We start from the raw sequence: 20,895 nt of genomic DNA, 5'->3' as shown, positions 1-20,895 counted from the left end.
GTACATTTTATAGTTTTTTTTTAATCTGAAAACTACAGACAGATTAGCATAAGAGAGCAAAGTTAGAACTGATTGTTAATAACACCCAAGGAACTAAAAGTAGTTTAGAAATGGCCGTTAAACCTTGTATAACCTATGTGAGGAAGTAACTATTACACCCATTGTACAGTTAGGGAAACTGAACTGCAACTTGTTCAGATTTAGTGGCAGAGTCAAGGACTGGACATCAAAATTTTGACTTCCATCCCCCTTTTCTAATTACTCTACACTCCCTTCTCTTTTCAAATGAGCAGTATGCAAGCCTTTGAAAACCACATTTATTAATTACAGCCTAAGGCCCTGAACCTCAGAGGTTTTTAGGCTCCCAACTTCTGTTGATTTCAAGAGAAGTTAGGGCACCTAAATACCTTAGAGGGATCTGAGACTAAGCTCCTTTGTGGATCTAGGCCTTCCTTCCTACACTCTCCCTCTGTCAACTGGTTTTCTGGTATGCTGGTTTGGTCCCGGGGCAACTGCAATTTGAACAATGGAACCTAAGTCCTGATTCATTCACTGCCAGGCAATGGATATTTCTTGCAGACACTTTTATTTATGAGAGACAAGATGGGTGAGGTAGTATCTTTTATTGGACAAGCTCTCTCTCATCAACAGAAGTTGGTCCAATAAAAGATATTACCTCACTTACCTTGTCTCTCTCTCTAAGGCTTTGTCTACACTGGACTTTCGTTGGTAAAATTTTTATTGTTCAGGGGTGTGAAAAAAACAATACCACCCCGAACGACAAAACGTTTACCGACTAAAAAGGGCCGGTGTGAACAGTGCTTTATCGGCAGAAGAGCTCTCCTGTCGACAAAGCTACCGCTGCTCATTGGGGGGTGGAAGTTTTTTGTCAGTGGGAGAGCTCTCTCCTGCCAACAAAGAGCGGCTATGCTGTGCATCTTTTAATGTAATATCCTGGGACTAATATGGCTACAACAAAACTGTATACAGCTTTTATTTATAAAAGTTCACCCCACAAAGATGCTTGGGGTGAAGCTGTCCATTTGAAACAATAACTATTATTTTGTGATTCTATAGTGCCTTTAGATCTCAAAGTATTTAACAGACATTAACAAATTAGGCCTCCCAACACCTCTTTAATGTAAAACAGTATGAGCCCCATTTTTATAGAAATGGAAACTGAGACATGGACATGGTCTGTAGCAATCACAAATTGAACCTCTATTTGCAAACTCTCTGTTCTGTGCTTTAACCACAAGATCAGTCTCCTCCACCATAAATTAATCATACAACATGGTAAAGCAACCTTTATACACCTACAAACAGGGAATTCCTCCTGAAAATAAGAAAAGAGAGTCTCTAAATATGGCAAACATAGGTTTATAATAATAAAAGTAATAAAAGGGCAGTCTGCTTCTAAAGATAAATTGAATTATTTTTATGTCCAATTTGCCTGCAGTAAAGGAGAGAGAGACTGGCAGTAAATTATAAAGTGACTTGGCAGTTCTGTCAGTTGTGACAGTATGACCACTCGCCAGATACTGTATTCATACCCCTTCAATCTCCTGTTTGTCATTACACAGAGAAAATGTGAGATTAAGGAAGATTAATTAACCAGGAGAAATTAGGTGACAAAGTTACAAAAAATAGCATCGTGGTCATGTGTTTTACAGCGAAATTATAAAAAAGCTCAGAAACATGACAAGATCCAGTTTAATTCAATTGCTAGACAGATAATTGCCAGAGCAGATATTATTAAGATGAATGTGTTTAATTAACTTAATTTTTTTCTAAGCAACCATGTATTGTCCCATACCATTATTTCATTGCTATACTCTCTTAAAGAAACAGATTACTTAAGTACCTGTGCAAATACTAAATCAAGAGAAACACAAAAAGATAAAATGTAATGCTATCATGCATCTTAGATCCCTAAACAAAATAACCCTTAAAACTGGGGTGTCAGAAAGAAAGGTGAGGATGTGGAGTGTTTTGATATTTGCACTTACCGCAACATTTCCACACGTTTGAAAGGCAGTAAAGATAAACATAAAAGCAATTCCTAAAATAATTATGTTAAAAAGCTTTTTCAATTTAGGAGACATTTTGTTTTTTCTTAGGAAGTTGTCCTCTTCAGTCTGAAGAAGTTCTATTTTCCTTTTAAAGCTCCCTTTTAAGTTCTGTAAAAAAAAAAAAAAAACCACAAGGAAAAAACCCCTCACAAACAGGTTATTTAAAACTAATTGTTAAGTGTTAAAAAGTACTGTATTCACTGGCAAGTCAAGAGGTCTAGTCTCCACTGTAAAGAAAAGAAAATTAAAAAACCAATAATACTGAAAAAAAACCAAGTCAACGGTTTAGTAGGCGTTGTGAAGATTATTTAGATCCTTTCATATGAAGATATGCAGAGTGCAGTATATTATTTCTTCATGACATCCCTTCCCCCTAGAAGTAGTTTCCGACCTGCTGAGTTAGTAAATCAGCTCACTTCCTTGCCACCATTGCTCTGAATAAGATTTTAGTCAAAAGACATTAAATCACCTGACAAAGGAAAGAAAGGACACTCATACACACAAGCCATGTCCATTAATGCTGAACAGGAAATAAGGAATATTTCACAATCCAGGTCAGCTGACTAATCAGGCTAGAACACCCTCATGCACTCTGGGAAATGCAGTTTCAGCATTTCTCCGACTTAAAAAAAGAGTAAATCTAGAATATTACTTAAAATAACAATAGTATGTTTGTGGTTACTGTAAATAATATTCTGTAACCTTTAGACAATAATACTTTGGGCAAGAAACCAAATCTTTCAGAAAGTCTTTTAAGAAAACTGTCACCTACTGCCTTCAGTCACGCAAAGAGCATTCATAAATGAAGACTGAAAAGCTCAGGACGTCCTTTCAACAATACAGCAGAAAAGAAAGGAAAGGAAACATTTCATTGTCACTGACACACATGCACAGTCTCTCTCGCTGTTTCTGTGTGTCACTCATTCACTCTGAAAAGGAAATGAAATAGCTGCCTCTACCATCATTCAATATTTTTCCTTGAAATCCTTCCAACAAAAAACCTGTTTAATTGCTAATATATTTATGTATTGAGTTTTGTAAAAAAAAATTAAAGTAAGTAATCCTCAAGATCAGAAGATCCCTATTTTAAAAAGTGAGTAAAGCAGAAAAAGAAAGTCAGACATCTCATGTTAACTCTACCCCCACTTCCTGCTATTATTATTTAGCACTTGTATTACAAGAGTACCTAGAGGCGCCAATCAGGATTGTGCTAACTGCTGCACAAACACATACAAAGACATAGGGTAAAACTGGCCAAGTTGAAGTCAGTGACAAAACTCCCATGGACTTCACTGAAGTCCAATGGCTTCACCCAGCATTTCTTCCTATCCTGAAAGGCTTATCCACAACCTACCATTCCAACAACAGTCAAAACCACTGTATTACTTATTAAGTATTTTAAAGATTTCTCAGCAATTATTTTGCAAAATTGTACAGCATTTTATTTGAAACTAGAGCTTTCTTGTTACTTATACTAGTCAATAACACTACTCTTATGAGTATTGACTTGGAATAAGAGCCAGGGCTCAAAGGGGATGCCTGCATGGATCACATTGCAGGAGCAAAGCCTTGGTTATGTACTTGGGAACAGTAGCTCTTTCCCCCCATTTCTACATTATGAACACTTACAACAGGAGATTTCTAAGGGTATGTCTACACTACGAAATTAGGTCGAACTTAAAGAAGTCGATTTTTAAGAAGCGATTTTATACAGTCGATTGTGTGTGTCCCCACTAAGAGCATTAAGTCGGCGGAGTGCATCCACAGTACTGTCGCTAGTGTCAACTTTCAAAGCGTTGCACTGTGGGTAGCTAACCCACAGTTCTCGCAGTCTCCGCTGCCCATTGGAATTCTGGGTGGAGCTCCCAATGCCTGATGGGGCAAAAACATTGTCGTGGATAGTTTTGGATGTTGTCAGTCGCCCCTCCCTCTATGAAAGCAACGACAGACAATCGTTTCGTGCTTCATTTTCGTGCAGACACCATACTCCTGTCAGCAGACGGTGCAGTAGGACTGCTAACTGTCGTCATCATCCACCGCTTCTGCTGCAACTCTGTTCTCCTGCTCTCCTGGTGCCATGAATCCACCTCACAGGTCCTCTCGTCATTCTGTATAAATATCTATTCTTGTGGCATCCGTCATCATCCACCGCTTCCGCTGCAACTCTGCTCTCCTGCTCCCCTGCAGACGACATACCATGGCAAGTATGGAGCCCACTCAGCTCACCGCTGCTGTTGTGAGCATTGTAAACACCTCGTGCATTGTCCTGCAGCATGTGCAGAACCTGCAAAAGCAGTTGAGGAGGCGACGACAGCGCGATCACGATAGTGATGAGGACATGAACACAGACCTCTCTCAAAGCATGGGCCCTGACAATTTGGACATCATGGTGGTAATGGGGCAGGTTCCTGCTATGGAACGCCGATTCTGGGCTCGGGAAACAAGCACAGACTGGTGGGACCTCACAGTGTTGCAGGTCTGCAACGATTCCCAGTGGCTGCAAAACTTTTGCATGCGTAAGGGCACTTTCATGGAACTTTGTGACTTGCTTTCCCCTGCCCTGAAGCGCAAGAATACCAAGATGAGAGCAGCCCTCACAGTTGAGAAGCAAGTGGAGATAGCCTTCTGGAAGCTTGCAACGCCAGACAGCTACCGGTCAGTCGGGAATCAATTTGGAAGGGGTAAATCTACTGTGCGGGCTGCTGTGATCCACGTAGCCAATGCAATCACTGAGCTGCTGCTATCAAGGGTAGTGACTCTGGGAAAAGTGCAGGTCATAGTGGATGGCTTTGCTGCAATGGGGTTCCCTAACTGTGGTGGAGCGATAGACGGAAGGCATATCCCTATCTTGGGACCAGACCACCTTGACAGCCAGTACATAAACCGCAAGGGGTACTTTTCAATGGTGCTGCAAGCACTGGTGGTTCACAAGGGACGTTTCATACACAGGCACCCTGGACAGTGGTAAAAAGCAGTTCAGCTATTGGCTGAGCAAGTGCAGAATGGTGGTAGAATGTGCATTTGGACACTTAAAAGCTCGCTGGCGCAGTTTACTGACTAGGTTAGACCTCAGCAAAAGGGGGTGGGGGGGATGTGAGAAAACCTGGATTTGTGCAGGAAATAGCCCAACTTGATTGTCATGCACATTGTGTAAAGAGTTGTCACTTTGGATGAGCTATCACCAGCAGGAGAGTGAATTTGTGTGGGGGGGTGGAGGGTGAGAAAACCTGGATTTGTGCTGGAAATGGCCCACCTGATGATCACTTTAGATAAGCTATTACCAGCAGGACAGTGGGGTGGGAGGAGGTATTGTTTCATATTCTCTGTGTATATATAAAGTCTGCTGCAGTTTCCACGATATGCATCTGATGAAGTGAGCTGTAGCTCACGAAAGCTTATGCTCTAATAAATTGGTTAGTCTCTAAGGTGCCACAAGTACTCCTTTTCTTTTTGCGAATACAGACTAACACGGCTGTTACTCTGAAACCTGTCAATATTCCCATTGTTATTGCTGCTTGCTGTGTGCTCCACAATATCTGTGAGAGTAAGGGGGAGACGTTTATGGCGAGGTGGGAGGCTGAGGCAAATCACCTGGTGGCCGATTATGCACAGCCAGACACCAGGGTGATTAGAAGAGCACAGCTGGGTGCCCTGCGCAACAGAGAAGCTTTGGAAACCAGTTTCATGACTAGCCAGGCTACGGTGTGACAGTTCTGTTTGTTTCTCCTTGATGAAAACCCGCCCCCTTGGTTGACTCTACTTCCCTGTAAGCCAACTGACCTCCCCACTCTGATCACCACTTTCAGAGGCAATAAAGTCACTATTGTTTCAAAATCATGCATTCTTTATTAATTCATCACACAAATAGGGGGAAAACTCACAAGGTAGCCCGGGAGGGGTGAGTGAGGAGGGAAGCACTGGGTGGGGTGGGGATGAGGGGAGGAGGGAAGGACAAGGCCACACTACAGTTCAAAACTTATTGAATACCAGCCTTCTGTTGCTTGGGCAGTCCTCTGGGGTGGAGTGGCTGGGTGCCTGTAGCCTCCCCACCCGCGTTCTTGGGCGTCTGGGTGAGGAGGATATGGAACTTGGGGAGGAGGGCAGGCGGTTATACAGTGGCTGCAGCGGCGGTTTGTGCTCCTGCTATCTTTCCTGCAGCTCCACCAGACGCCTGAGCATGTCAGTTTGCTCCCCCATTAGGCTCAGCATTGCATCCTGCCTCCTCTCAGCGTGCTCCTCCCTCCTCTCATTGCTTTCATTTAACGCTTTCCTGGACTCTGCCATTGTTTGCCTCCATGCATTCTGCTGAGCTCTTTCAGTGCGGGACGACTGCATGAGCTCTGAGAACATGTCATCGCGAGTGCATTTTTTTTTTTTTTTTTGCCTTCTAATCTGTGCTAGCCTCTGGGATGGAGATGATAGGGGGAGCGTAGAAACATTTGCAGCGGCGGGAGGAAAAAAGGGAGAGTAGTATTTTAAAAGATACATTTTAGAGAACAAAGGGAAGACTATTTTACACTGAATCAAGCGATTCACAATACATAGCACATGTGCTTCACCACCACCCCCGCATGTCCCGCCCCCGCGTGGCTACTATCAGGGAAGATCCCTCTTAGCCAAACGCAAACAGCTCAACATGAACGGGCCTCCTGCCACCGCATGGCAAAGGCTTTTAGAGTACCTCCAGGAGAGCTTCATGGAGATGTCCCTGGAGGATTTCCGCTCTATCCCCAGACACGTTAACAGACTTTTCCAGTAGCTATGCTGGCCGCAAATGCTTCCCAAGTCTTTAGGGCAAATTAATCATTAAACATGCTTGCTTTTAAACCCTGTATTATATTTACAAAGGTACACTCACCAGAGGTGCCTTCTCCGGCTTCATGGTTCGGGAGCCCGCCTTGGCAGGGCTGGGAGGGTATTGGCTCAAGGGTGATGAACAGTTCCCGGCTGCCGGGGAGAAGAGATTCTCCGCTTGCTTGCTGTGCGCTATCCTCAACCTCCTCGTCCACAAAATCCTCATCCCTGTTGCGTGAGACTCCCCCCTTGCAGGTGTCCACGGACAGTGGTGGGGTAGTGGTAGGCGCCCCTCCTAGAATTGCATGTAGCTCATCACAGAAGTGCATGTATGGGGCTTTGACCCGGAGCGGCCATATCCATCCTTTGTTTTTTGGTAGGCTTGCCTCAGCTCCATAGCTTTCAGGCGGCACTGCTGTGTCCCTGTTGTAGCATCAGTCCATCGTGCCCTTGGAGATTTTGGCAAATATACTGGCATTTTGTCTTTTAGAACGGAGTTCTGCCTGGACGGATTCTTCTCCCCATACAGTGATCAGATCCAGTACCTCCTGTTCAGCCCATTCTGGAGCTCTTTTGTGATTCTGGGACTCCATGGTCACCTGTGCTGATGAGCTCTGCATGGTCACCTGTGCTGATCAGCTCATTATGCTGGCCAAACTGGAAATGAAATTCAAAAGTTCCCGGGGCTTTTCCTGTCTACCTGGCCAGTGCATCTGAGTTGAAAGTGCTGTCCAGAGCAGTCACAATGGAGCACTCTGGGATAGCTCCCGGAGGCCAGTACTGTCAAATTGCATCCACACTACACCAAATTCGACCCAGCAAGGTCGATTTTAGCACTAAACCCCTCGCCAGGGAGGAGTACAGAAATCGATTTTAAGAGCCCTTTAAGTCAACAAAACAGGCTTCATTGTGTGGACGGGTGCAGGGTTAAATTAACCTAATGCTGCTAAATTCGACCTAAACTCGTAGTGTAGACCAGAGCTAAGAGACATAGGAGGGAGACTCCCTCTACCATTTTGAGGGATTCACTGTAAAGCAGATTTTTAAATCTCTCCTGATATGAAGGATTTTTGTGGTGTGATTCAAAGAGAAATTTTAAATCTCACTGTTCTATGTGAAACGAATAAATAACAAGAAGCAATAAAACAGACATAAAAACAAGAAGTGAGACATTATTTCCTTAATTTAGATTACTCATGCAGGTAATACCTTGCATTAGTAATCTAAATTAAGGAAATTTAAATTAATATTAATATTAATTTAAATTAAGGAGTGGTGCACCACTCGTTAGTGGAGTATGGTCACAGTGCTAGTATGGATAGGCCGATTGTCAGGGCTGGCTCCAGGCACCAACGTTCCAAGCAGGTGCTTGGGGCGGCAGTGTTTCCACAGCGGCGGCAATTCGGCGGCGGCCCCTCTGTCCCGCCAGCCACAGCAGCAATTCGGCGGCAGCTTCTCCCTTTTGCCGTCTGCGGCGGCGGTTTTTTTCACTGCTTGGGACAGCAAAAACTCTAGAGGCGTCCCTGCCAATTGTATCTCCTCTGCACCAATTTGAGCAGGTGTAGACAACAGAAAAGTAACAATTCCAAATCCCAGTCTACCCTAGTACTCCCACTATTGCTACAATCCCACTAGTGGAGCTACACTGTGGCAGTGCAGCAGTGGGAAATCTGAAAAAAAAAATGCTAGCAGTCTTTTGTGCCACTGAAGTGTATATGTGATGTCCTAGCACCTTGGAGTGGAGATGTGGAACCTACTGAGAGGTGATACCCATGCCTTGGGGTCAGGGAGGTTTTTATACGACGCCAGCAGCAACGTGGCAGCATACGTGTGCTTGTGCAGCTTTCATATGGCACCCCAAAATCTTGGCAATGTGCATGTAAGCTTTCACACAACAGCAGCAATACTCTCACAGATCACTTATAAGGGCTTTTCCACAGCAATCCAAGCAATATGATGAGGTATCCTTGGGGAGCTTTCACATGGCCGGAGAGGGTATATACATGCCTGGAGAGTTCACATGGCACTCCCAGCACTATGGAAGTGCATGAATGTTTGCAGCACTTTTAGACACCATGTCCCCAGTAGCGTGGCAATGTTTATATGTGTGAGGAGCTTGTGTGCAGCATTCCCAACCACAGGATGAAAAATGTGTGTAAATGTGAGGCGCTTTCATGTGGCACCCCAAACAAAGTGGCAGGATGTATTTGGGAGGGAGCGCTGCTTTCACAAACTGCCTCCACACTTTGGCAGGAGGAGGGGGTGCCACTTGCCTGGGACACCCCAGCATAATTGCAGGGAGTGTGTGTTTGGCGGGAGAGAGAAAAGGAAGGAGTTTCACACAATGCCCTAACACTACACTTGCAGCACATAGCAGCTTGACATAGGGCTTCATGCTGGCCTTACAACAACAGAGGTGTGCATGGATGTGCTGAGGGCTTCAGGTTGTATCCCCCACACTATGGATTTGGGGGGGGGGGGGGGGGTGTTAAAATGCCATCTTTTGCATCTAGGTGGGCGTGAATGCAGAGTGAAAAGGAAGTGCCTATGTATATGTAGGGACCTTCACAGGCATCTGCTGCACCATGGCAGGACGAGTGGGGGGCTTCATACATGGATCCCATATTGTGGCGATGTAGGTGTGGGGGAGAAATGGGACTTTAATGGGGACTGACCAGCACAACAGCAACATGTGTGTGTGCCTGTGAGGGGCATACGACATGGTTCCCATCCCGCATGAGGGGGTGAGCAGGGGCCTACACGGTGCATGGGGGGGAGGGGAAAGTGCCCTCCCCAGTATCTCTGAAGTGAGAGGTTCGTAACTGATCAGTCCAGGATACTGGTGAATGTCATGTGCCCAGCTTGTATCTTGGTTAGTCTCTAAGGTGCCACAAGTCCTCCTTTTCTTTTTGTATCTAACGTTGTTACAGCTCCCTCCCGCCAGTGCCCGTGTTTCTGGCCCTGTCACTCACACATGACACAGCCTGGCTCACACCTTCCCTCCCCCCTCACACCCACCAGCCCTTTCTGCTGATCGTCCGCCATTTTGACTCGTTTCCTTCCTCAACGGCTTCGCCCTGCTTCGCCACGGCAGGCTCCTCCCAGAAATTTCACGTTTAGGGGTTTTTTTTCTCCTTTCTCAAATGGGCGAACATTCACCCTCGATCTTTGTCTCGATTTTCGGGACACATTTCGTTCAAAATTTCCCCGCCTCAGTCAATCCCTTCCGGGGTCACGGCCAGGCCGCCCCAACGGCCACTTTCTCGGATAGCCGAAATATCTATTTAGAGGCGTACCCGCCGCGGATGTTTCGCGGCCGCTTCTGTAAAACGCGCAAAGGGATGAAAAATAATGAACTGAAAATGTCGGTTACGGAGAGGACCCGGCGGTGGCGCGCTCGGACCACCTTCGCTTCCGGGTCAGAAGCGGCCATTTTGTGGCGTTAAGTAGGAGGGCGCGGGCTCCACCTCGCTCATTTGCTAGTAGCGGCGGTAAGAGGCGGGTGGCCGTTGCACTGCCTTTGCCCTTCGCCCTTTTCGACCGTATCTCCACCGGGCCGCCTCTACGGACTCATCACACGGCCTGTAGCTTTCCACCTTTCTGGCCTAAAGTTCGGGGCCCGCTTCGGTGTCCGTTCCCTAGCGTGAGCGTCCCGACTCTGCTGATCTCTTCGCCAGGTTTCTCCCCTCGGTCCCGCCGCCCCTCGGGGGCCTCTGCCCGCCATGAGCTACGGGCGCCCCCCGCCTGATGTGGAGGGCATGACTTCCCTCAAGGTGGATAACCTGACCTACCGCACGTCTCCAGACACGCTAAGGCGGGTCTTCGAGAAGTACGGGCGGGTGGGAGACGTCTACATCCCCCGGGACCGCTACACCAAGGAGAGCCGCGGCTTTGCCTTCGTCCGCTTCCACGACAAGCGCGATGCCGAGGATGCGATGGACGCCATGGACGGCGCAGTGCTGGACGGCCGGGAGCTCCGCGTCCAGATGGCCCGGTACGGGAGGCCCCCGGACTCACATCACAGCCGACGGGGGCCGCCGCCGCGCCGATACGGAGGTGGCGGCTACGGACGTCGCAGCCGCAGGTGAGAGACCGGCAAGGCAGGAGTGTTAGGTGGGGGGAGGGGCTGCTCTCCCGGGGCTATAGAGGACTTGAGAGGCGCAGGGTTGAGGGTGGGAGCTATGGGTTCAGGGGGCAGCGGAGGTGCAGCCTGGGGGAACCAGGGGCCCCTACGTGACGCGCTGGGGGAAGGGTGTTTCCTGGTTGGGAAGGCAGGAGCGGCGCGAAAACGCAGGCTTACAGAAGCACGTGGTGTCCATGGCGGCGGGGAGCGTCCGGGGGCGGATGCCAGGCTCAGCCCCAGCCCGCTTCCTCGGAATAATGGCGTCTTGTAACCGCCGCGGGGGTGGGGGGGACACCTGTTCCACTTCCACCCTGCCCGACCCAGCGCATCACGCCTTTCTCGCGTCTAACCGAGTGATTTTTAACGTTCTAGCCCCAGAAGACGCCGCCGTAGCCGATCCAGGAGCAGGAGCCGCTCCAGGTCCCGCAGTCGATCCCGCTACAGTCGGTCCAAGTCCAGATCCCGCACACGCTCCCGATCTCGCTCCACCTCTAAGTCTAGGTCTGCCAGGAGATCCAAATCCAAGTCGTCATCTGTCTCCAGATCCCGATCCAGGTCGAGGTCCAGATCCAGATCTAGAAGCCCCCCACCAGTCTCAAAGAGGGAATCTAAATCCAGATCCAGGTCTAAGAGTCCCCCCAAATCTCCTGAAGAGGAAGGAGCTGTATCCTCTTAGGAAAATGGTAATGTAGTTGGAACTCTATGCAATTTGCATGTTACTTCCTGATAACACTTAAGTGGGGTGTATAGGGGTAGTTCTTACCATATTAACAACCTGAATCAAGTGAATCCTATTGGGACACACTGTTAGCTTTTTGAGCAGACTTTTCAGTTATTTGGCTAGGGAAATAAATTTCTGCAAAGGACATATTTTCATGTTTAGAGATTAATGGTTTGGTTTTAATGAAATATTGTATGAGACGCATCCTATTAATGAAAATGACTATTTCTTGCTGTTTTTTATCCAACATCTGCATTTTCCCCTTTAAAGCTGCGGTCTCCTGTTTGCTAAAAGAATATTGGCCAGTATTGCAGATTTTAACTGATTTGGCTGATCCTCCAGGGACCAGTTTCTGTGGGCGTGTTTTGGAGCAGGTTTGTCTTTAAAAGTTAAAGATACACTATCCTTTTATAATGGAAAATCAGTTCAGTGGTCATTGTACTGACTGGAGGTAAAAAAAAAAGTTCTTATAGAAGTGGCAAATGCAATCCAATAAAAATGGAAACTAGTTTTTCCTCAAATGAACTTTAGAGACTAAGGATATACTGGGTGGGGAAAGGATAGTGTGTCTTTAACCCCTCAAACTGTTTGGTCCTGTTTTTAAAATGGAAATGGGCCTAAGATAGCTGTAAGGTTAAATAATTGTGTATTAAAATTAGTGATACTGTATTGAATGCCAGTTGAAAGATAAAATTAAGTCTTTATAAAGTATTACAAAAATGTTAGTTTCTTATATGGGCTGAATTCAGGTTAAGTGTATGATTTGCAGCCTGATGCTTGCTCTTCACTAACTCAAAGTTTAAACTAATGTGACTATTAAACGCTTCTTCACTATCACCTTCGAATTTCAAATTTGGCCTTTGACTTAGAGGTAATGTGGTGACAAATGGGGGGTGAGGGGGGCATGTGAAGCACTATACATAATCCTTAATAAAACTTAATTAAATTAGGCAAGGCCAGTTGAATCACAACCAGAAGCATACTTGAAGTCATCCACGTAATTGGGAAGGTGTATAGTGGAAATGTGGCTGAACTGTACTCTCTTCAAACCTAGATGCATCAGATAAACGAGAAGCCTACATAAAGGACACCTCTGGGGGAAAAGATCCTATGCATCTTCAGTCCACTGGAGAGACCCCAGGCGCAAGCAACCAGCTGTTGAAAAGGTTATTTTGTAACATTTTTGTTTTAACTTTTTACTTGTTTAAGTTGAGCCTCAAATGGCAGACTTTACATTTTATGTGCCATTTTGTTGCTGTTATTCAAATTTCTTGTAATTTAGTGAAGTGAACGACTACCGATTTCATTATTGGCTTGGATATTTGAGGTAAATTTTCATTTTTGTTTATATAGTACCGACTTTTGTTTGAATTTTAAAAAAAAAAAACAAAACAAAACTGATGGTAACTTAATTTGTTGCCTCAAGTTTCATGTTGAGGAAACATGCAGCCATTACATGCTGAGTAGCTGACTGTCAAGGAAGTGGTCTCAATTTGCCTTCATTCCTTAAATAAAATTCTTCAAAACTGCAAATGTAAACTTCTTGTAAATGCTATTTACTTTGAATTTAAATAGTATTGTCTATTCCAAATTTGTATAAAACTTTTCAGGTGACAATTGATTTTGAAAGGATTGTTTTATCAGACTAAATTCTAATCTCTTCTCTTATGTATTTTTGTGCACTAGGCGCAGTTGTGTAGCAGTTGAGTAATGCTGGTTAGCTGTTAAGGTGGCGTGTTGCAGTGCAGAGTGCTTGGCTGTTTCCTGTTTTCTCCTGATTGCTCCTGTGTAACGATGCCTTGTCGTGCAGAAACAAATGGCTGTCCAGTTAATTAAAATGCCTGACAACTGCACTTCCAGTCACCCGGGCCTTGCATAAAAATAATGGAGCATACAGTGAGCACATCTAGCTGATGATATACACACCTTATTTTTTCCAGAATGGTAAAATCTTACCAACTACATTTATGAACTTGCATATAAGAAATGTAATGTTAAGAGCAAATGTTTCATTCCTTTGTAAGTACTGATTGGTGTATCTTTTGCTTATGACATTATGTACTATAACCACTGTCCCTGTAGTTACTATTAAACATTTTTCTTGGTGTTAACTTTTCTCAATCTAATGTCTGAGTCAGCATTTATTTTAGCCTGTAACAATCTCAATTATATTGTGAATGTTTAAGGTCTCTTCAGTAACTTATTCCTGTCTACTGCTTTTAACTTGTATCAATAGGGAGTGGCTGTTTCAACACTAATTTTAGTATATCATCTTAGTAACAAACATTTCTTTTTGAACAATACAAACCTTAAATATTGATTGCTTAGGCAAGGTGCCAAGTGGCAGACCTGGTTGCTTGACATCCTGTTTGTTAAAAGAACAAGCAATGAACAACAGTACTTGTTGGATTTGCCTTTGTGCCAGCTTAAAAGTGAAGGTAGCTAATATTGTGAAGTAATAGTATTTTTGAGCTAGACACCACTGGAGTTGTAATTTCAACCTGCAAACGCTACATTAAAAAAATCTGTATCAAAATACTGGTTTAATGCACTTTAGAGATCTTGATTACCTAATCTTCAGACTTAAGAGATATGAATATCAGAGGGCTTGTCTATACTTTAAGCACTTTCAAGATTGCATTCACTTTAAACAGAAACAAGGCGCACTTTTTCCAGTATAAACATCAACAATGGAGTTAATTTTGTGTAGATGTGCACTAAAAATTAGTGTCTAAAGTAAATTGTGAGCCCTTAAACTAGAACTTTGTTCCAGGAAAATCTTACTGTTCATGTAATTACATCTTAAATACAGAAAGGACAATGGCATAAAATGAACATTGTTCAGATCCTTAAACTTAAATTGTTTCACTATGTTTAGATCTTAAACTGGAAAACAGGTAAGAAATAACTTTCAGGCTGAACATGTAATAGTCAAGTCCCTAACTAAAACTTTGAAGAAAACCACAACTTGGCCATTTATAAATTCAGCATGGTAAGCTAGAGTATTTAGATGTGACTGTTTTGCTAGAATTTCATAAGTTTGTCTTTCTCCTATTCCTGTGATGCAATTAAAGTAGATGTAAAAATCCTTAATTTTATTCTCTAGGTACAAACAACTTTTTAGAAGAAAGTCACAACCAAACACTCTCAATGTATCATTCATACAATGTAAGATAAGATGAAATAATTGTTAAAATTACTGTAGTAATCCGTATACCTGCTTTCCCAAAAATTACACTAAAGCCATTAGGGGTATGATAAATGACTTGATAGCATGGGTCTGTGGAAGAAATGCATTCTGGCTTCTTGATCAAGTGGCATTAATTTCCCCAAACTTATTGACTCAACAGATAGAAATGCTGTTTGTCCAAAACTTGCTTGAAGTGGAGTGCAGTCAGTTTTGAGATACTTTCTTAAATCAGCAACTAGAATAAACTTAAGTATCACTTGCTCCTGCTAGTGAGATGATCATCATTTCAATGGTATGTCTTCCTGGGAGAGGCGAGCTAGCCAACTGTTCCTTGTCAGCATTAAAAGACCATAAGGGAACATGAACATTCTTCAGCTTCCATTTGTACAGCAAAGCTTCAATAGACCAGTTAGAACTGAAGGGAAGAAATGGCAGATGTACTGTTTTGATAGAAAAAGCACTGAACTAGGATTGTACTTCTATCATTCACCTATAGTGCATGAACAAGTACAGTAACTACAGAAGTGACAAACTTAAAATACAAAAACCTTCTACCCATGTGTTTCTTTTATTCAGTTAAATGGCTTAAGGCCTTTTTTGGGTCAAAACTCTGCCCTTTCCTACATAACTGTGACATTGCACTTTGGCATCACTGGCAAAAATCTTGCCATCTATGAATTGATAATGCCTCTAATATCACTTCTGTTGTGATGCCTAGAGGAGGTCAATGTTCAGTATGAAGGCAAGGGAGTTGAGGTAGTTTATATAACTGCAAACTACTAATGTAACAGGCTGTACCTCAATGTTGCTTTGTAAACTTGTGAAAGTTAGGGGGAAAGCTGTCTGAACACAATCTAACAGGAGAGTCCTGAACCTGACTGGAGTATCTAGTATTACTGTAACTTTTAAAGGAGTGTCAAGTTTGGATTACTAATTTTGTTGACTTTAGAGCCTTAAAACAAAATGCAAACAAGTCAATTTCTCCTGAGATTACCTTCGGACCTGATACGTAGTCCAGAACTGAGCATCTGGGTTCCTCTTCATCAAGAAGTACACTGTAGTTATAATATCTTCAAAATCTGCATATAGATTTTAAACAATTTGATCTTCTGGTTATGTGCATGCTGAAATGTGTTGGCAGATTAACTGCACTAATTAGAATACCTTCAGGAAACTACAATTGTCTAAGGAGAGGTATGTTTGGAGAATAGTTCTAGAGTAAGCCTTAGAACAACTGTTTGTTAGTTTAAAGTTAGGAATGATAATTTTCAGTTAGCTATTAACTTAATTTTCATCCCCTTTAATATTTTGATTTTTTTTACCATGGAGTTTTGTTCCCCAAGAACTATTAAAGTCAATTAAGCACCCAGACATGACTTCAAGCATGCATTAATTTGCAGTTGATTAGGGTGTGTTTTCTTGGTGCTGTCACAATTTTTTGCTTCCTCAGAACTCCAGTGTTACTAACTTAGTAACTTTGTCACTAGATTGAGTGACATTTTAGTTTCTCTAGCAAGAAAATAAGTGTCAAATCTAGCAACTTTCACTCTGAATTACAGTGACATTCAGAGAAAGTCACCAACATCTATAGTCAGTCATTCACAAGTAGCTCAATAGTGTTGTTAAAATCCCTTTCAGATTCTTCTTACTACATTCTGTTGCACACCAAGTCACTGTCATGGCCCAGTTGAGCATATCCTTAGAAGAAATCCTATTCCAGGGCTTGGAAGGTGGGGTGGGATGAGACAGGACCTTGTGCCTCCAGGAATGAAGCCCTTACTACAGGATCACAGGTGGAGCTGTCTTGTTTTTAGTTGCCCTTTACTCCTTTCCCTGGCTTGGGGTTAGTTGCCCAGCTGTTTCCAGAAATGGGGGAAAGGCATTTGGCTAGTGGATTAGTTTTTAAATCTATTTTCTTGGCTCGCGGTAGCACCAAGGTCAGGTGAATGCCCTCTTCCCCCTGGTTCTGGCTGCTCACCTGGATACCAAGAGGACTAACCTGTGGCTCAAATCCAAGCTGTCAATAAAGGGAGGCTCAGCTGAAATTAACTAACCCTAGCCAGCCTGGACTGCAGTGTACAGAGTGCCCTTCCCAAAGAGCTGAGGGCACATACCTGCTGATGACAGAATACTGTTGGCAGTTGCTCCAGGTGTGCAGAGTGTAATAAGAGCATGGAATGGATTTTATCAACACTGTTGAGCCACTTGTGAATTATTGTGACTATACTCACATACATACATATATAAATTGTTACTCTCAAAATTTTGTTCAGTGACATTTTTGAGTACTTAAAACAGCTACATCTAGCAACTTCAGGGTTTGGCTGGTGACTTCCTGCTATGTGGAGTTGGTGACACTGCCATGACTAAATTAAATACTACTGTCACTTAACTTTCTAGAGCTTACTGTTATACATTTAAGACCCTTTTATTTGTTTATGAATAGTCACTAACCTTCTGGTTCAAAAAATACATCAGAGGCTAGAATAATGTCTACTTCAGGCAGAGAGAGCAGATTGGGAGATATTTGGCCCCATGTGAGTCCTAGAATGTGTACCCCTAGAAGGTTATTTATCCGACAGCTTCGCTCACAGTTCTTCAAGCACTGAGGCAGCTCTTCAGTATCTGACAGTATAACTTCAGCCCCACATTTAGCAGCTACTATACCAGGTAGGCTCATGCCTGCTCCAATCTAAATAAAATAAAAGACTTTAATCTCATTCATAAATTATATTTAATGCAAAGGATAACTGAAGGATGGGGGAGTATATTCTGTATCTTGTCTCAAGCTGTTTAATTATGCCATTCTTTAGTTGAATTCATGGTAACTTTAAAACTACATGTTCACCTCTGAACTGCCCTCCTCAGAAGAATAAGACATTTGTAATTGATCTGTAGCAGCAGTGGTACACCACAGATACAAATTTAAGAATGTCATGTATCTTACCTCTTTCTGTTCTTGTAAATATAGTGAACTGGATGAAATCCTACCTGCTGAAACATGTTATTCACAAAGCTAAATCCTGAAGTTCATAGATGAGTAAAACTTATATTTAACAGGAAGCCCTTTCAATGGCTCATAACTGCTGCTTCCATAAATCAGCCTGCAAAAGTCTCTGCTTTAATTTTGGTTTTACTTTATCACTCCTTTGAGTATTTTGGAATTTTTCTAATGTTTGACCAAAAGAACTTGCAAACTGCTTCATGAATCTCCAGCCACAAAAAAAGTTACCACAGTAATTATTTTTACATAAATTGGATCAGAGATTACACCATTTTAAGACACATGGGCAGAACAGAAAATAAGAAAAACCAAAAAGCAGATCACTAAGGAGGATCATCTAGAATTATGATAATACTGAAGCAGAAATAGGAAAAAAGCATCCTGCCGCTGACCTAAATAAAAAAGGAAATCAAAACTAAAACTGAGAGTTAAGACACAGTAACCCTGAGCCTACTAATTTTTTTAAAGGTAAGTTTGTATGATCAAAAATCTTTCAAGACTACTTTTACCTCCAAAATTCTCTTGCCAGGTAGCATTCTTCTGTGAAACCATAGGTACTGAGCAAGAACCACAGCACAGGGCCAAACATACATGCCATATTGGGAATCCAGGACCTGAAACAATAAGACCCTTCTATGATCTTTGGCAGCACCACAAAACACTTTGAAAGAGGCAGAAAAATATTACATACGTGCATTTTTACTCTAGTCCTGCTTTAGTCACTCATTTTGAGCCTCATCCTGAGCTATCCCTACTTCAATTGACCTGTTATTTTCTGCTCATATGTATTTGCAAACAAATTGCACATCTCTACAACTAAGTAAGCTATTTTGCATATGGCTAGAGCTTTCCCACTTGATTAGCTAAGGCTCTTGCCTCACACTCCTTCTGGTTAACTTTTCTAGATCAGTAAAGATTTAAGTATGCAGTCTTGTGCTTTATCAGTACAAATTTGAAATACATCAAGCAATGACACTTCTGTCATCTTGCTTTGGGATATTATTCCACAATCTAATGGTCTGGTTCTGGAATCTTCACTCAGTTAAGTAGTCCTATTGCAGCAAAAGAGCATAGGCAGGCACACATTAGTAAGGAATTCAGGATCAAAGGGAATCTGTTACATTTTTTTTCCTGAAATTTAGCCTAGAATTACTTTTTCTTGATTTCATCCCATTTTTCTGTGGTGAAAGATCTCTCCTATAGTCTTTATTCAGGCAAAACTCCTCTTAAAGTCAATTTGTGCCTAGATCTGGTGATTCAGTGCATTTTAGACCCAATTATGTCTATTATCAGTTCTTCACAATTTAAAGAAAATGAAGACCCTCTGTGTCTACACAGTCGAAATAAATGAATTTACAAATGATTGGGATTGAATAATGGTTTTAGCCTAATTATTACATGGCCCTGAGGAATCTATACAGGTGAGAACAAACAGGTTACATGGTGCATTTCAGCAACAGCTAAATTTGACTGAGTTGTAGAGATAGGGCCTAAGGCACTTGTCAGAAAGGCAGGTCACTTGCAGGGCTTCTAAAAAAGTGAGTACTAAATAGGTTTTTTGTTTTCTTAATGCATTCTCACAAATAACATTTTTTTAAAAAGTATTTTCAACCAATTCAAATTATGCAATAGTTAGAAACCTCAGATGTGAACTATTTGTACAAATTTAATGAATGTAGAAATTCAAAAATAAAACCACTATTTGATCATTACATTCCATAGATTCCATAGTTACTACTTCATCTTTAAGCATCCAGCACAGTAGAATAGTAAATTCTGTGCTAGAACTACACCTGCACTTATGAGCCAAACAATTTGTAAAATTTACTTTCAACTTTCCTAGAATGTCCCATCCCCATCCCCCACTTTATTTTTTCTAGTAATGCCCAGAGGCCCCAGTCTAGGCTGGAGCCTCCTTATGCTAAGGGCATACAGTGATTTCTGCTATACAAAAAGAAAAGGAGGACTTGTGGCACCTTAGAGACTAACCAATTTATTTGAGCATGAGCTTTCGTGAGCTACAGCTCACTTCATCGGATGCTCACGAAAGCTCATGCTCAAATAAATTGGTTAGTCTCTAAGGTGCCACAAGTACTCCTTCTCTTTTTGCGAATACAGACTAACACGGCTGCTACTCTGAAACCTGTCATTCTGCTATACAGAAGCATATTGTGAGTCTGAATTTATTGGACTGGATAAGCACAAAGGGATACAAAGAAATCCAGGGAAAGAATACAAAATCTATGCCTTTTCGTTGTTCTAAAAAAAAAAAAAAAAATCCTGCCCCTCTTTTCCATTCCCACATGGTTCAGCGTTCCTCCTGGCCTCTGTGCCCCCGATCAGGGGAGGCAGGAAATCAGGCTTCACAACGAACTGAAGGGCTACAGGTGTAAATGTATCAGCACCTCAGGAATCAGCACCACCAACTCTGGCCTCGACTCTTCTCTTTCTCGCTTGTCCTGCTCTTCCGCAAACCTGTACTCCTTGATATGGAACCGCGGGCCCTCCTCGCACATTGCAACCACTCCTCCCGCCAGGCGGCTGCTGCCACAATAACGCACGCACTTCTTTCTTCCCCTGTGCTGACTTCACCCATCATCTGACTGACACCATAACAGACCAATCACAGGCAGGAACGTTTAAGGCAGAGTCTTGTCAAGATCCAACCACCATTAGCTGGCTGAGGGGGGGGGGGTCTGAGACCCGGGAAGATAAAATGGCACAAAGGTCCGGCCCCTTCCTTCTTTTAATCCCTTCCCACAGTCTCCTAGCTCCTCCCCAGCAGCGGCGCACGTGCTCTGAGTCGGCTGCTGCAGCGTGACTCTGAAGTTAGGGTGACCAACAGCAAGTATGACGAATTGGGATTTTTTTGGGGAAGGGGGTGTAGTTGCTCATATAAGACAAAGCCTTTAATATTGGGTGATGATCCCGATAACATCCGGAGGTCTGATCACCCTGTGCCTTGCAGGAGAATAAAGCACAGTAAATTTC

At 43.1% G+C, this 20,895-nt stretch overlaps 3 protein-coding genes across 9 annotated transcripts in view; 1 reads left to right on the top strand and 2 right to left on the bottom strand.

Annotated features, from left to right (window-relative positions):
• Nucleotides 1-11,141, bottom strand: part of MFSD11 (major facilitator superfamily domain containing 11) — a 39,524-nt gene extending 28,383 nt beyond the window's left edge. Inside the window, exons 1-2 of one of the 5 annotated variants that reach the window (XM_073310489.2) lie at nucleotides 9,885-11,141; nucleotides 2,010-2,180 (exon numbers count right to left, since the gene is read on the bottom strand). In XM_073310489.2, coding sequence (XP_073166590.1) covers nucleotides 2,010-2,180; nucleotides 9,885-9,911 — 198 coding nt within the window. In that variant the 5' untranslated portion in view covers nucleotides 9,912-11,141. The other 4 variants (XM_073310490.2, XM_073310486.2, XM_073310488.2 and 1 more) reach the window with 4 other exon arrangements.
• On the top strand, nucleotides 10,306-13,831 carry SRSF2 (serine and arginine rich splicing factor 2). 3 transcript variants are annotated; one of them, XR_012154769.2, is made up of 4 exons: nucleotides 10,306-10,950; nucleotides 11,362-11,672; nucleotides 11,981-12,084; nucleotides 12,765-13,831. XR_012154769.2 is itself a non-coding variant. In XM_073310497.2 (3 exons), the coding sequence occupies exons 1-2, from the start codon at nucleotides 10,589-10,591 to the stop codon at nucleotides 11,663-11,665; spliced, it is 666 nt and encodes a 221-aa protein (XP_073166598.1). In that variant the 5' UTR covers nucleotides 10,308-10,588; the 3' UTR covers nucleotides 11,666-11,672; nucleotides 12,765-13,831. The 3 variants fall into 3 exon arrangements, 1 of the variants encoding a protein (XP_073166598.1); XR_012154768.2 differs by lacking the exon at nucleotides 11,981-12,084 and having other exon boundaries at nucleotides 10,308-10,950; nucleotides 12,765-12,876; nucleotides 13,397-13,831; XM_073310497.2 differs by lacking the exon at nucleotides 11,981-12,084 and having other exon boundaries at nucleotides 10,308-10,950.
• METTL23 (methyltransferase 23, arginine) lies at nucleotides 13,089-20,574 on the bottom strand. The gene is made up of 5 exons (XM_073310496.2): nucleotides 20,310-20,574; nucleotides 18,414-18,518; nucleotides 17,355-17,592; nucleotides 15,895-15,979; nucleotides 13,089-15,315 (listed from the first exon to the last, which is right to left on the bottom strand). Exons 1-5 carry the CDS (start codon nucleotides 20,418-20,420, stop codon nucleotides 15,147-15,149), a joined length of 708 nt encoding a protein of 235 aa, XP_073166597.1. The 5' UTR covers nucleotides 20,421-20,574; the 3' UTR covers nucleotides 13,089-15,146.
• Between the last annotated feature and the right edge of the window lie 321 nt (nucleotides 20,575-20,895).

This window comes from Lepidochelys kempii, chromosome 14 (assembly GCF_965140285.1).
Source record: "Lepidochelys kempii isolate rLepKem1 chromosome 14, rLepKem1.hap1, whole genome shotgun sequence".
NCBI lineage: Eukaryota > Metazoa > Chordata > Testudines > Cheloniidae > Lepidochelys > Lepidochelys kempii.
Note: the sequence above shows the minus strand (reverse complement) of the source record. Positions and strands in the feature narration are given on the sequence as shown.

What these genes read in the sequence shown, in the direction of transcription:
- SRSF2 (XM_073310497.2), top strand. Translation starts at nt 10,589, where the DNA reads ATGAGCTACGGGCGCCCCCCGCCTGATGTGGAGGGCATGACTTCCCTC. An exon ending in TACGGACGTCGCAGCCGCAG is followed by an intron (nt 10,951 to 11,361) that starts GTGAGAGACCGG and finishes TTAACGTTCTAG; the next exon opens with CCCCAGAAGACGCCGCCGTA.
- METTL23 (XM_073310496.2), bottom strand. Translation starts at nt 20,420, where the DNA reads ATGTGCGAGGAGGGCCCGCGGTTCCATATCAAGGAGTACAGGTTTGCG. An exon ending in TGGTGGTGCTGATTCCTGAG is followed by an intron (nt 18,519 to 20,309) that starts GTGCTGATACAT and finishes TTATTGTTTCAG; the next exon opens with GTCCTGGATTCCCAATATGG. An exon ending in TGTATTTTTTGAACCAGAAG is followed by an intron (nt 15,980 to 17,354) that starts GTTAGTGACTAT and finishes ATCTATATGCAG; the next exon opens with ATTTTGAAGATATTATAACT.